The sequence below is a fragment of the Ranitomeya imitator genome, chromosome 1 (assembly GCF_032444005.1).
Source record: "Ranitomeya imitator isolate aRanImi1 chromosome 1, aRanImi1.pri, whole genome shotgun sequence".
In the NCBI taxonomy this organism is placed as follows: domain Eukaryota; kingdom Metazoa; phylum Chordata; class Amphibia; order Anura; family Dendrobatidae; genus Ranitomeya; species Ranitomeya imitator.
This window is the reverse complement of record NC_091282.1, coordinates 389,004,625-389,019,982: the sequence shown is the minus strand read 5'-3', so window position 1 is coordinate 389,019,982 and position 15,358 is coordinate 389,004,625. Positions and strand designations below refer to the sequence as shown.

General features: G+C 42.1%; 1 protein-coding gene across 2 annotated transcripts in view; it reads right to left on the bottom strand.

The window, feature by feature from the left end:
- The window catches only part of LOC138674204 (spindle assembly abnormal protein 6 homolog), a 103,684-nt gene that overhangs the window by 73,692 nt on the left and 14,634 nt on the right, over window positions 1-15,358 (bottom strand). The window contains exon 2 of one of the 2 annotated variants that reach the window (XM_069762113.1): window positions 3,482-3,542. The exons of the other annotated variant lie outside the window; for it this stretch is intronic. Within the exon in view, the coding sequence (XP_069618214.1) occupies window positions 3,482-3,542 (61 nt within the window). The remainder of the gene's footprint in view (window positions 1-3,481; window positions 3,543-15,358) is intronic. 2 annotated transcript variants of the gene reach the window in all.

Genomic DNA, 15,358 nt, shown 5'->3' with positions numbered 1-15,358 from the left:
AATGGCAAATGGCAGCTGAGGTGAAGTGCACGGCCAGAACAGTTCATAACAGGCTCCTAGAGGTAGGACTCAAGTTATGTAAAGCTAGAAATAAGCCTTTCATCAATGAGAAGCAATGGAGAGCCAGGCTGAAGTTTGCCAAAGACAATAAGGATTGGACCATAGAGGACTGGAGTAAGGTAATCTTCTCTGATGAGTCTAATTTTCAGCTTTGCCCAACATCTGGTCGTCTAATGGTTAGACGGAGACCTGGAGAGGCGTACAAGCCACATTGTCTTGCACACACTGAGAAATTTGGTGGAGGATCGGTGATAATCTGGGGATGCTTCAGCAAGGCTGGAATTGGGCAGGTTAATCTTTGAGAAGGATGTATGAATCAAGCCGCATACAAGGTTATCCTGGAAAAACAGTTGATTCCTTCTGCTCAAGCAATGTTCCCTGTTATGATCCGGTGACCTTGGAGCAGCATGAAAACTATCACTGGAGTAGGTGGTAACTATACTGACCGCAAATCCTGATCCTAACACCGCAACTAGAAGTAGCCGTGGGGTGTACCTAACAAACCCAAGACACCTCGTCACAGCCGGAGGACTAGATACCCCTATAGATGGAAATAGGAATACTACCTTGCCTCAGAGCAGAACCCCAAAGGATAGGCAGCCCCCCACAAATATTGGCTGGGAGTAGGAGAGGAAAGACAAACAGGCAGAAAACAGGATTTAGCACAAGAGGCCGCTCTAGCTAAAATAGGAAAGGATAGGACAGAGTTCTGTGCGGTCAGTATTAAAACCCTTCCAAAAATATCCACAGCAGATTATACAAAAAATTCCTCCATCTAACTAAAGACGTGGAACGTATATCTGCAACTCCAGAGACTCCTACACTCAGAGCAGGAATACAATCAAAAAACAAGCACACAGCTTGTGTGCCATAGAAAAAGAAACAGACACTTATCTTTGCTGAATTGGCAGCTAAGCAGGAGAAGACAGACATAGATCCAACACTTCCCAAGAAACATTGACAACTGGAAAGGACTAATGAGTCCTGCAAACCTAAATACCCCAGTCAGAGTTGCAATCAGCAGATACACCTGTCCAGGACTGCAAGCCAGGGACAACTGCACTACCACCTACAACCACCGGAGGGAGCCCAAAAGCAGAATTCACGACAGTTCCCCAATGTTGACCACACAGCTAGGTCAATCAATGTGTGGATGATGGACCACCTCATCAAATCCAAGTCATGGCCAACCAATCTCCACACCTGAACCCCATTGAAAACCTCAACCTTTAATCAAGAGGAAGATGGATAGTCACAAGCCATCAAAGAAGAACTGCTTACATTTTTGTACCAGGAGTGGCATAAGGTCACCCAAAAGCAGTGTGACAGACTGGTGGAAAGCATGCCAAGACGCATGAAAGCAGTGATTAAAAATCATGGTTATTCCGCAAAAAATTGATTTCTGAACTCTTCCTGAATTAAACAATTAGCATCGTTGTTTCTAAATGATAATTAACTTGTTTCTTTTGCATTATTTGAGGTCTGCACGCAATGCATTTTTTTGTTATTTTGACCATTTCTCATTTTCTGAAAATAAATACAAAATTTAGTGCTTGGAAATTCAAAGACATTTTGTCAGTAGTTTGTAGAATAAAAAAAAAAATATATATATATATATATATATTAAGTTGAAATCATCCCCCTTTTGCCCCATTCAAAATAAAACAAATTAAAAGAAAAACAAACACATATTTGGTATCGCTGTGTTCAGAATCGCCCGATGAACATAAAAAAAAGAGGATTAACCCGATCGCTAAACGTCATAACGAGAAAAAAAAAAAAAAAAGTAAAAAACGCCAGAATTAAGATTTTTTTTTTTTGGTCGCCGTAACATTACATTAAAATGCAATAACGGGAGATCAAAAGATTGTATCTGCACTAAAATAGCATCTTTAAAAGCAATAGCTCGACATGCAAAAAATAAGCCCTCGTGAAACAAGAGATCACAAAAAATGGATACGCTACTGGTATTGGAAAATGGCGCTTTTTTTTTTCTTTTTTAACCCATTCACCCCCGGAGCTTTTTCGTTTTCGCTCTTCGCTTCCCTTATTTCCAGAGCCATAACTTTTTTATTTTTAATAATAATAATAATAATAATAATAATAATAATAATAATAATAATACATATAATAAAAGAAAAAAAGTACATCCGCACCACTGCTATTAGTTAGACCCTTATTACTCTCCTGTGATGCATCATTTTGCCGTATATAGCCTATTTAACAAAAAATCACACCAGGGTGCTGCCACAGTTCATATAGAATCTCAAAAAAGCAGAAAAAAAGATGAAGCGCACTCACCGGTGATGATTCGTCAGATTTATTCAGAGATAAATAACGTGCTGCAGGGAGGGTTGTGAACACACAACCCTCCCTGCAGCACGTTATTTATCTCTGAATAAATCTGACGAATCATCACCGGTGAGTGCGCTTCATCTTTTTTTCTGCTTTTTTGAGATAATATTATTATTATTATTAATAATAATAATATTATTAATATTTATTTTTCCATCAATATGGCCATGTGAGGGCTTATTTTTTGCGGGACGAGTTGTACTTTTGAACGATACCATTGGTTTTACCATGTCGTGAAACAGAAAACGGGAAAAAAATTCCAGCATTTGACAGCGGCATTTAACTAGTTAATGGGCGTGGGCGGATCGCGATTGCGCGCACATGTCAGCAGTACAAAACAGCTGACATGTCGCGGCTTTGAGGTGGGCTCACCACCGGAGCCCACCTCAAAGCAGGGGTTCTGCCAGCTGACATACTATTCCGTCAACTGGCAGAAAGGGGTTAAACAAAGTTTGGAATTTTTTTTCACCACTTAGATAAAAAAAGAACCTAGACATTGCGAAATTGCACTTTTTTTGCAATTTCACCGCACTTGGAATTTGTTTCCCGTTGACCTTGAGAATAATAATGGCAGGTCAGTTTTAGCATTTAGTGAACATGGTAAAAAAAAAAAAAAAAAAAAAAAAAAAAAACACACAATTTTGGAATTGCCCTTTTTTTGCAATTTCACAGCACTTGGAAATTTTTTTACCGTTTTTCTGGTCACTATATGGTAAAATAAATGGGATCATTCAAAAGTACAACTCTTCCCGCAAAAACAAGCCCTCGCAAGGCAGAAAAAAAAAAGAAAAAAAAAAAAAAAAACTTATATGTCACTGGGAAAAAGTGGAGCAAAAAACAAAAATATAAAAATGGAAAAACCTAAGGTGGTAAAGGGGTTAATGCACATAGTGGTCAGGTGTTTCCAACTAGAACTTGATGCTGGCACTAATGGCCTTGGGATCCCGAACCGGCTAATACATTTCTTTGGCAATAAGCAAGATATAACCATAAATATAAAGTGCAAAGCACAATGCTGATTATTAAGTAGCAAAGTATACATTGCAAACAGATAATGTGAACCTACCTTTTTATATACAGGCTTTGAAAAAGAATGTGTTTCTACAGTCAGTCTGATAGAGGATCGCCTGTAAGAAGACATTTGAGAATGAGAAGATTACACACATCTACTGTATGTGTCGATATATTAAGTCTCTACCCAGACGAAAAATATAAAAATTAAAAAAAAATAATAATTTCACCCCCAGTCAATTTTTCTACCCTTTTTTGTTTATCCTTCTATCCATATAGCCGTATGAGGGCCTGTTTTTTTTGCGAGACAAGTTGTACTTTTGAATTACATAATTCATGTTATCATGTGATGGACTGGAAAGTAGAAAAAATCCAAGTGCGTTGAAATTGCAAAAAAAGGGCAATTTCACAAATGTTTTATTAATTTACCATGTTTACTTTAATATAAAAGTGACCAGGGTACATGATTCTCTAGGTCAGTACGATTACGAAGATACCAAACATAAGGTTTGTTTGTTCTTTTAAAGTGCCAGAATGGCAGGTACTAATCTCATCTAATCCTGATGCTCTAGAAGTTCCACCCATGGTACTCTATTCTTCTCGCATACTCCTGTCGTCCTGTCTAGGCCTGTTACTTATTGGAGCAATAACCTTTGGCCCTTAATGCTAGGTGTCTTCTCCCAGGACCCGATAATACACAGTCACTCACTTCTACTCCAGATTTCGTTATCCCTTTCCTCTCGGTCTCAGCTCACTTTAGACACCCGAGAAAGGGGCTCTGCTTACACTGGGTCCTTTCTAGTGATGAGCGAGTATGCTCGTTACTCGAGATTTCCGAGCATGCTTGGGTGATCTCCGAGTATTTGGGGCGTGCTCGGAGATTTAGTTTGTGTTGCCGCAGGTGCATGATTTGTGGCTGCTAGATAGCCTGAATACATGTGGGGATTGCCTGTTTGTTGGCGAGGCGAAGTGACAGAATTCCACGGTCAGGAATGGCTCAGTATTTGACGCGGGTAAAATTTGCACCAAATCTGAGGTCACTGGCAGGTCACCTGCATTTTTAATGCATTTTTACGTGTTTTTTCCACATGCGTTTTTGATGCGTTTTTTCATTATATGCGTTTTTTGTCACTTGAAATAAAGCAACCATATATACTCGAGTATAAGCCGACCCGAGTATAAGCCGAGACCCCTAATTTTGCCACAAAAAACTGGGAAAGCTTAACGACTTGAGTATAAGCCTAGGGTGGGAAATACAGCAGCTACTGGTAAATTTCAAAAATAAAAATAGATACCAATAAAAGTAAAATTAATTGAGACATCAGTAGGTTAAATGTTTTTGAATATCCATATTGAATCAGGAGCCCCATAAGATACTCTATACAAAATACACCCCATATAATGCTTCATAAAGTTCATGATGGGCCCCATATAATGCTGCACAAAGGATAATAATGTCCCCATAAGATGCTCCATAGAATAATATGCCCCATATAATGCTCTATAAAGGTTGATGGCCCCATAAGATGCTCCATAGAATATGCCCCATATGCTGCTGCGATTAAAAAATAAATAAATTACATACTCACCTCTCATCACTGGGCGCCAGGTGCCGGTGTCCTGAGCAGGCGGGGACACCGGCGTGCTATGGGGGCCAGGTCACGGAGTCGCCGCAGGCTCAGACCCCCGTTCCACCGCCGTGCACCGCTGTGTCTTCCGGGTCTCTGCAGTAACTATTCAGGCAGAGGGCGCGCACTAAACAAGTCATTGCATCCTCTGACCTGAACATCAAAGCCAGAGAACACGGAAAACAGAGCCAGGCGGTGGAACCGGTACAGGTGAATATCGCATTGCTCACCCTCCCCCATCATACTCACCCCCTCCTGGCGTGGTCTCTGCAAGTCCCTTCTTCTTCGATGGTCTCTGGCACATGCCAGAAGCTTGTTCCGGTGTTCAGCGGTCACATGGTACCGCTCATTAAAGTAATGAATATGTGCTCCACGCACAGTGGAGTCGCGTTCATATTCATTACTTTAATGAGTGGTACCACGTGACAGCTGAACACATGAAGAGCTGCCAGCGCCGGAGACCATCTGAGAAACAGGGAGTTGCAGAGACTGCATCAGGAGGGGGTGAGTATGATGATGTCATAGTTGCCGCTCCCCCGCCGACCCTCTGGGACAATGACTCGGGTATAAGCCGGGATGGGCACTTTCAGCCTAAAAAAATGGGCTGAAAATCTTGTCTTATACTCGAGTATATACGGTAATTGAAAGTTGGCTTCTGGGAAGGAAAAAAAAAAGTGATTTCCTGTTTGCAGATATATTAGGGTATGTGTACACGGTCAGTAAACGCTGCGGATTGGACGCTGCATACATCTGCAGCGTCAAACCCGCAGCATCCAGATGTTACAGCATAGTGGATGGGATTTCAAGAAATCCCATGTCCACTATGCATTCAAAGGCACAGATGATTGGCCTCGGGGAGACCAACACATCCAACACCGCGGAGACACCATCACGTGTTTCTCAACGCAGTGATTCCAGAACACTGCCCCCATCCCTTATGGGAAATATGCAGATGCATGTAAAGAAGCTGCGGAGACACCATCACGTGTTTCTCGACGCAAGCAGTGAATAGCCAGGCCTTTCCCCGGGAAGGAAAAACCACGGGAAGGGCAGCATCCTATGAAGGAAAGCCACCTATGCCAAGCATGGTATCCATCCACAGACAGCCGTTTCGGGGTTTTTGCCCCTCATCAGTGTGGATCATCAGGCTATAAAGGCACAGATGATTAGCCTCGGGGAGGGGGTGGTTGTTCCTTCCCGGGGAAAGGTCTGGCTATTCACGTGATGGTGTCTCCGCGGTGTTGGATGTTTTGGTCTCCCCGAGGCCAATCATCTGTGCCTTTATAGCCTTTTTACTAGGCACTGCTCCTAATAGCCAGATTCCTACTCCACACTGATGAGGGGCAAAAACCCCGAAACAGCTGTCTGTGGATGGATACCATGCTTGGCATAGGTGGCTTTCCTTCATAGGATGCTGCCCTTCCCGTGGTTGTTCCTTCCCGGGGAAAGGCCTGGCTATTCACTGCTTGCGTCGAGAAACACGTGATGGTGTCTCCGCAGCTTCTTTACATGCATCTGCATATTTCCCATAAGGGATGGGGGCAGTGTTCTGGAATCACTGCGTTGAGAAACACGTGATGGTGTCTCTGCGGTGTTGGATGTTTTGGTCTCCCTGAGGCCAAACATCTGTGCCTTTATAGCCTTTTTACTAGGCACTGCTCCTAATAGCCAGATTCCTACTCCACACTGATGAGGGGCAAAACCCCCAAAACAGCTGTCTGTGGATGGATACCATGCTTGGCATAGGTGGCTTTCCTTCATAGGATGCTGCCCTTCCCGTGGTTGTTCCTTCCCGGGGAAAGGCCTGGCTATTCACTGCTTGCGTCGAGAAACACGTGATGGTGTCTCCGCAGCTTCTTTACATGCACTATGCATTCAAAGACACAGGCAGCAGACCTGCATATACGGACATGCGGCGCATCTTTCCGGACCGCAGCATGTCTATTTGCGATGTGGAGACGCTCAGTTCCCGCAGCGTACATTTACCATAGACTATCATTAGGGTATGTTTCCACGTTCAGTATTTGCTGCAGATTGGACGCCACATACAGCCGCAGCGTCCAATCCGCAGCGGCCAGATGTAACAGCATAGTGGATGGGATTTTATAAAATCCCATCTCCTCTATGTGTGCAGGGACGCCTCCAGCATCCTTGAGTATACGCACATGCGGTTCAGTCTCTAAAAGATAAATATCACCGTTCAAATGTATAGGATGAGGTGATTACGCACAGTTCAATGACCACATGCGGAATCACCGCGCGTACAAAAGCCGACAGCGCTTTGAACGGAGAGGGCACGTGCTGCATTCAAAGCGCTGCCGTTCCGGACCGTGGAGACATACACTTAGATGCGGTAAAACCGCATATAATAGTCACATGCGTATTAACTGCGGAAACGCAGCTTACTACGCATGTGTACTAATTTACATATGATGAATATTGTGTCACATCCGGAAGTACGTGACAGGCTGGGGTCACACTTGCAAGTGTGGCGCAAGTCTCTCGCATGAACACCCGGCACTGCCGCAGGCACTCGGACCCGGCGTATGCGGCTGCATAGAAATCCATGCAGTCGCACACTCTGGTCCCGAGTGCCAGCGGCAGTGCCCGATGTTCATGCGAGAGACTCACGCCACACTCGCCAGTGTGACACCGGCCACACAGGAAGTTCCTGAAAGCAGAGAGAGGTCAGTAATATGTAATGCCCTTTCCTTTTTTTTTTTTACTAAATAAATAAAAAAAAAAAAAAAAAAAAAAGGTTTGGCGTCCCCTTATATTTGTTAACCAGCCAGAGTAAAGCAAACTACTGGGACTGGTATTTCAGGCCGCTAAGGATCCAATATCCATGAACCTTACCAGCCTGATAATACCAGGCTGCAGCAGTCTGCTTACCTTGGCTGGTTAGCAAAAATAGGAGAATCCTTTCACAAAAAAAAAAAAAAAAAAAAACACAGCGTGGGGTCCCCCTATGTTTGTTAACCAGCCAAGGAAAATGATGACAAAAGTATTCTTGGAGTGATACCTATATTGGTTAACCAGGAAATAATATGTTTGCAAGCTTTCAGAGCACAGAGACTTCTTCAGGCAGGATTACCAATGAATTAATAAGAAAAATGCACAACATTTAAGAGCTATATTACAGCAGGACATTTGTTCATGAGGTGGGAAAGGTCATGCCTCCTAAAGATAAGCCATGGAAATCAAATTAGGCATTTTGTTACAAATGTAAGAATGAAAAATGCTAAACTTGTACCCACATACTACCAACAAATACAGTCCGCAAACCAAACAAGTCAGGACTATAAGGTCATGGATTTCTTTTCATGTACATCCTCCAACGTGGTGTGCATGATACAATGTACAAGGTACCCTGGAAGTATCTATATTGGGGAAACCATGCAAAAACTACACACAAGAATTAATCTACACAGACACACAATCAGGAATGAAATGGACACACCTGTGGGAAAACATTTCTCTGGACCTGGACACAGTATGACAGACTTAAAAGTCTTCATACTACAAGGTCATTTTAAGGACGACAGAGAGCGAAAAATTTGGGAATTCAAACTGATCAAGATGTTCAATTCTTTGACACTAGGACTCAATTTAACACCTGGATTTATGACTCAGTACATGGACACAATTCACACCTCCACCAGACAGACTCCAGATAACTAAGAACATTCCCACTGCTTCTCCATTTGTAACAAAGTCATCCAGCCCTTTATTAAGAAATTATAGCTCTCAAAATGTGGTGACGCAAAAACTATTTTTTGCAATAAAAAGCGTTTTTTGTGTGCGACAGCTGCCAATCATAAAAACACGCTATAAAAACCTGCTATAAATAGTAAATCAACCCACCTTTATCACCCCCTCAGTTAGGGAAAAAAAAAGTATTTATTTCCATTTTCCCATTAGGGTTAGGGCTAAAGTTAGGGTTAGGGTTGGGGCTAGAGTTGGGGTCAGGGTTTGTATTACGTTTACGGTTGGATTAGGGGTGTGTCAGGGTTAGGGGTGTGGTTAGGGTTATGGTTAGGATTTGGGGTGTGTTGGGGTTAAAATTGGGAGGTTTCCACTGTTTAGGCACACCAGCAGCTCTGCAAACGCAACATGACGTCCAATCTCAATTCCAGCCAATTCTGCGTTGAAAAAGTAAAACGGCGCTCCTTCACTTCCGAGCTATGCCATGCACCCAAACAGTGGTTTACTCCCACTTATGGGGTATCAGCGTACTTAGGACAAATTGTACAACAACTTTTGGGGTCCAATTTCTCCTGTTACCCGTAGGAAGATAAAAAATGGGGGCGAAAAGTTCATTTTTGTGAAAAAAAATAAGATTTTTTATTTTTACGGCTCTACATTAAAAACTTTTGTGAAGCACTTGGGGGTTCATAGTGCTCACCACACATCTAGATAAGTTTCTTAGGGGGTGTACCTTCCAAAATAGTGTCACTTGTGAGGGGTTTCCACTGTTTAAGCACATCAGTGGCTCTCCAAACGTGACATGGCGTCCGATCTCAATTCTAGCCAATTCTGCATTGAAAAGTCAAACGGCGCTCCTTCGCTTCTGAGCTCCGCCATGCGCCCAAACAGTGGTTTACCCCCACATTTGGGGTATCGGCGTACTCAGGACAAATTGTACAACAACTTTTGGGGTCCATTTTCGCCTTTTACCCTTGGTAAAATAAAACAAATTGGAGCTGAAGTAAATTTTTTGTGAAAAAAGTTGTATGTTCATTTTTATTTAAACATTCCAAAAATTCCTGTGAAACACCTGAAGGGTTAATAAACTTCTTAAATGCGGTTTTGATCACCTTGAGGGGTTCAGTTTTTAGAATGGTGTCACACTTGGTTATTTTCTATCATATAGACCCCTCAAAATGACTTCAAATGAGATGCGGCCCCTAAAAATGATGTAAAAATGAGAAATTGCTGGTCAACTTTTGACCCTTATAACTCCATAACAAAAAAAAAATTTTGGCTCCAAAATTGTGCTGATGTAAAGTAGACATGTGGGAAATTTTACTTAAGTATTTTGTGTGACATACCGTATCTCTGTGATTTAATGGCATAAAAATTCAAAGTTGGAAAACTGCGAAATTTTCAAAAATTTTGCCAAATCTCCGTTTCTTTCACAAATAAACGCAGGTAATATCAAAGAAATTTTACCACTATCATGAAGTACAATATGTCATGAGAAAACAATGTCAGAATCACCGGGATCCGTTGAAGCGTTCCAGAGTTATAACCTCAAAGGGACAGTGGTCAGAATTGTAAAAATTGGCCTGGTCATTAACGTGCAAACCACCCTTGGGGGTAAAGGGGTTAAACTTACATTCAGCTGTAGTGTTTTAGACATTTAAAAAAAAAAAAAAAAAGTGCCATTAAAAATATTGAATGTGAATCAATCCTAAATCTCTCCATTATGTTTTTACTATATTTATGAATGAATACTGGTTTTGGTTTACAAATAAGTAGGCCTTATTCACACATTGAAGATCTGTATTCCAAAGCTTGTTTGCCAGTCAGTGTTACAGAAGCCATTTTCCACTAATTTTCAAGAATGCATACCATAGAAAACAAAGGAATAAAGAACTTGCTACTGACATGTCAGCTAACAAGTCAAACAAGTGTCACTAATGCAAAGCCTTTTTCCGTTTTCTCTGGCAGTATTTGGCAAATGGGTTTTCCAATTTTGTTGAGCAATGGTATATTCCCTAGGTTATGACATCACTATTATCAGGGGGGCAGCAAGAGAGGGAACAGTGTCCTGATATAGCGCAGTGTCCCCTTCGCTGCAAACAGGCACCTAGGCCACCTGGCTGGACACAAGTGTAGAGTGACCCCATGCCAGTGCAGAGTGACCCCATGCCAGTGCCGATCCACATACATTTCACATTGGTTATTCAATGCGTTTTTTTGTCTGTATAGTAGAGTAGAAAACGTTAGAAACTTGTATTTTACCTGTAATTACCACATGTTTAAAAAGCTTGTGAAGAAAATGAAGCAATTCACAGTAAAAGCTCACAATTGTACTTACTAGCCAATGCATGAAGCCACCAAATTGCTCAGTTTTGTATACAGGAAAATGAGGCTTTCACAGAGCGTTAAGAGGCCTCTATTGTACATCTGTATGCATTTAATTTCATAAAGAGGCATCTAGAGATTTCATACATCTCCAAGCAGAACAAAAAAACAGCATGCTTCATCACACTCCAAAAGAGCGTTCTTTCCGCAGATATCTGGCTGGCTTACATCTGAATATGGACCCGATCTTCATCAGTGTGTCCCTACGGCATCATCAGATTCTCTGGTATGCCAAAAAAAAAAAAAAAAGGACATTAACTAGCTCCTGTCAGTGAAAAACAGACTGTACAAGATGCAGTGCCCTGTCTTCATTTCAAACCGATCCATGGACTTGCATGGGCGACTTGATCAGTGACTAAGAAAAAAAACGAGACATGTCATGTTTTGATAATTTTTTGTTTTTTTTGCAGACACTCGTTCCACAAAAAAAAAAAAAAAAAAAGATCAGCCTTAACCCCTTCAAGACCCAGCCTATTTTGACCTTTAAGACCTTGCCGTTTTTTGCAATTCTGACCAGTGTCCCTTTATGAGGTAATAACTCAGGAACGCTTCAACGGATCCTAGCGGTTCTGAGATTGTTTTTTCGTGACATATTGGGCTTCATGTTAGTGGTAAATTTAGGTCAATAAATTCTGCATTTATTTGTGATAAACACGGAAATTTGGCGAAAATTTTGAAAATTTCGCAATTTTCACATTTTGAATTTTTATTCTGTTAAACCAGAGAGATATGTGACACAAAATAGTTAATAAATAACATTTCCCACATGTTTACTTTACATCAGCACAATTTTGGAAACAAAATTTTTTTTTGTTAGGAAGTTATAAGGGTTAAAATTCGACCAGCGATTTGTCATTTTTACAACGAAATTTACAAAACCATTTTTTTTAGGGACCACCTCACATTTGAAGTCAGTTTGAGGGGTCTATATGGCTGAAAATACCCAAAAGTGACACCATTCTAAAAACTGCACCCCTCAAGGTACTCAAAACCACATTCAAGAAGTTTATTAACCCTTCAGGTGCTTCACAGCAGCAGAAGCAACATGGAAGGAAAAAATGAACATTTAACTTTTTAGTCACAAAAATTATCTTTTAGCAACAATTTTTTTATTTTCCCAATGGTAAAAGGAGAAACTGAACCACGAAAGTTGTTGTCCAATTTGTCCTGAGTACGCTGATACCTCATATGTGGGGGTAAACCACTGTTTTGGCGCACGGCAGGGCTTGGAAGGGAAGGAGCGCCATTTGACTTTTTGAATCAAAAATTGGCTCCACTCTTTAGCGGACACCATGTCACGTTTGGAGAGCCCCCGTGTGCCTAAAAATTGGAGCTCCCCCACAAGTGACCCCATTTTGGAAACTAGACGCCCCAAGGAACTTATCTAGATGCATAGTGAGCACTTTGAACCCCCAGGTGCTTCACAAATTGATCCGTAAAAATGAAAAAGTACTTTTTTTTCACAAAAAAATTCTTTTAGCCTCAATTTTTTCATTTTCACATGGGCAACAGGATAAAATGGATCCTAAAATGTGTTGGGCAATTTCTCCTGAGTACACCAATACCTCACATGTGGAGGTAAACCACTGTTTGGGCACATGGTAAGGCTCGGAAGGGAAGGAGCGCCATTTGACTTTTTGAATGAAAAATTATTTCCATCGTTAGCGGACACCATGTCGCGTTTGGATAGCTCCTGTGTGCCTAAACATTGGCGCTCCCCCACAAGTGACCCCATTTTGGAAACTAGACCCCCCAAGGAACTAATTTAGATGCCTAGTGAGCACTTTAAACCCTCAGGTGCTTCACAAATTGATCTGTAAAAATGAAAAAGTACTTTTTTTTCACAAAAAAATTCTTTTCGCCTCAATTTTTTCATTTTCACATGGGCAGTAGGATAAAATGGATCATAAAATTTGTTGGGCAATTTCTCCCGAGTACGCCGATACCTCATATGTGGGGGTAAACCACTGTTTGGGCACTCGGCAGGGCTCGGAAGAGAAGGCGCGCCATTTGACTTTTTGAATGGAAAATTAGCTCCAATTGTTAGCGGACACCATGTCGCGTTTGGAGAGCCCCTGTGTGCCTAAACATTGGAGCTCCCGCACAAGTGACCCCATTTTGGAAACTAGACCCCCCAAGGAACTTATCTAGATGCATATTGAGCACTTTAAACCCCCAGGTGCTTCACAGAAGTTTATAACGCAGAGCCATGAAAATAAAAAATAATTTTTCTTTCCTCAAAAATGATTTTTTAGCCTGGAATTTCCTATTTTGCCAAGGATAATAGGAGAAATTGGACCCCAAATATTGTTGTCCAGTTTGTCCTGAGTACGCTGATACCCCATATGTGGGGGTAAACCACTGTTTGGGCGCACGGCAGGGCTCGGAAGGGATGGCACGCCATTTGGCTTTTTAAATGGAAAATTAGCTCCAATCATTAGCGGACACCATGTCACGTTTGGAGAGCCCCTGTGTGCCTAAACATTGGAGATCCCCCAGAAATGACACCATTTTAGAAACTAGACCCCCAAAGGAACTAATCTAGATGTGTGGTGAGGACTTTGAACCCCCAAGTGCTTCACAGAAGTTTATAACGCAGAGCCATGAAAAAAAAAAAAAAAATTATTTTCTCAAAAATGATCTTTTAGCCTGCAATTTTTTATTTTCCCAAGGGTAACAGGAGAAATTTGACCCCAAAAGTTGTTGTCCAGTTTCTCCTGAGTACGCTGATACCCCATATGTGGGGGTAAATCACTGTTTGGGCACATGCCGGGGCTCGGAAGTGAAGTAGTGACGTTTTGAAATGCAGACTTTGATGGAATGCTCTGTGGGCGTCACGTTGCGTTTGCAGAGCCCCTGATGTGGCTTAACAGTAGAAACCCCCCACAAGTGACCCCATTTTGGAAACTAGACCCCCAAAGGAACTTATCTAGATGTGTGGTGAGCACTTTGAACCTCCAATTGCTTCACAGAAGTTTATAATGCAGAGCCGTGAAAATAATAAATACGTTTTCTTTCCTCAAAAATAATTATTTAGCCCAGAGTTTTTTAATTTTCCCAAGGGTAACAGGAGAAATTTGACCCCAAAAGTTGTTGTCCAGTTTCTCCTGAGTACGCTGATACCCCATATGTGGGGGTAAACCACTGTTTGGGCACACGTCGGGGCTCAGAAGGGAAGTAGTGACTTTTGAAATGCAGACTTTGATGGAATGGTCTGCGGGTGTCACGTTGCGTTTGCAGAGCCCCTGGTGTGCCTAAACAGTAGAAACCCCCCACAAGTGACCCCATTTTAGAAACTAGACCCCCCAAGGAACTTATCTAGATATGTGGTGAGCACTTTGAACCCCCAAGTGCTTCACAGACGTTTACAACACAGAGCCGTGAAAATAAAAAATCATTTTTCTTTCCTCAAAAATTATGTTTTAGCAAGCATTTTTTTAGATTCACAAGGGTAACAGGAGAAATTGGACCCCAGTAATTGTTGCGCAGTTTGTCCTGAGTATGCTGGTACCCCATATGTGGGGGTAAACCACTGTTTGGGCACACGTCAGGGCTCGGAAGTGAGGGAGCACCATTTGACTTTTTGAATACGAGATTGGCTGGAATCAATGGTGGCGCCATGTTGCGTTTGGAGACCCCTGATGTGCCTAAACAGTGGTAACCCCTCAATTCTAACTCCAACACTAACCCCAACACACCCCTAACCCTAATCCCAACTGTAGCCATAATCCTAATCACAACCCTAACCCCAACACACCCCTAACCACAACACTAATTCCAACCCTAACCCTAAGGCTATGTGCCCACGTTGCGGATTCGTGTGAGATATTTCCGCACCATTTTTGAAAAATCTGCGGGTAAAAGGCACTGTGTTTTACCTGCGGATTTTCCGCGGATTTCCAGTGTTTTTTGTGCGGATTTCACCTGCGGATTCCTATTGAGGAACAGGTGTAAAACGCTGCGGAATCCGCACAAAGAATTCACATGCTGCGGAAAATACAACGCAGCGTTCCCGCGCGGTATTTTCCGCATCACGGGCACAGCGGATTTGGTTTTTCATATGTTTACATGGTACTGTAAACCTGATGGAACACTGCTGCGAATCCGCAGCCAAATCCGCACAGTGTGCACATAGCCTAATTCTAAAGGTATGTGCACACGCTGCGGAAAACGCTGCGGATCCGCAGCAGTTTCCCATGAGTGTACAGTTCAAT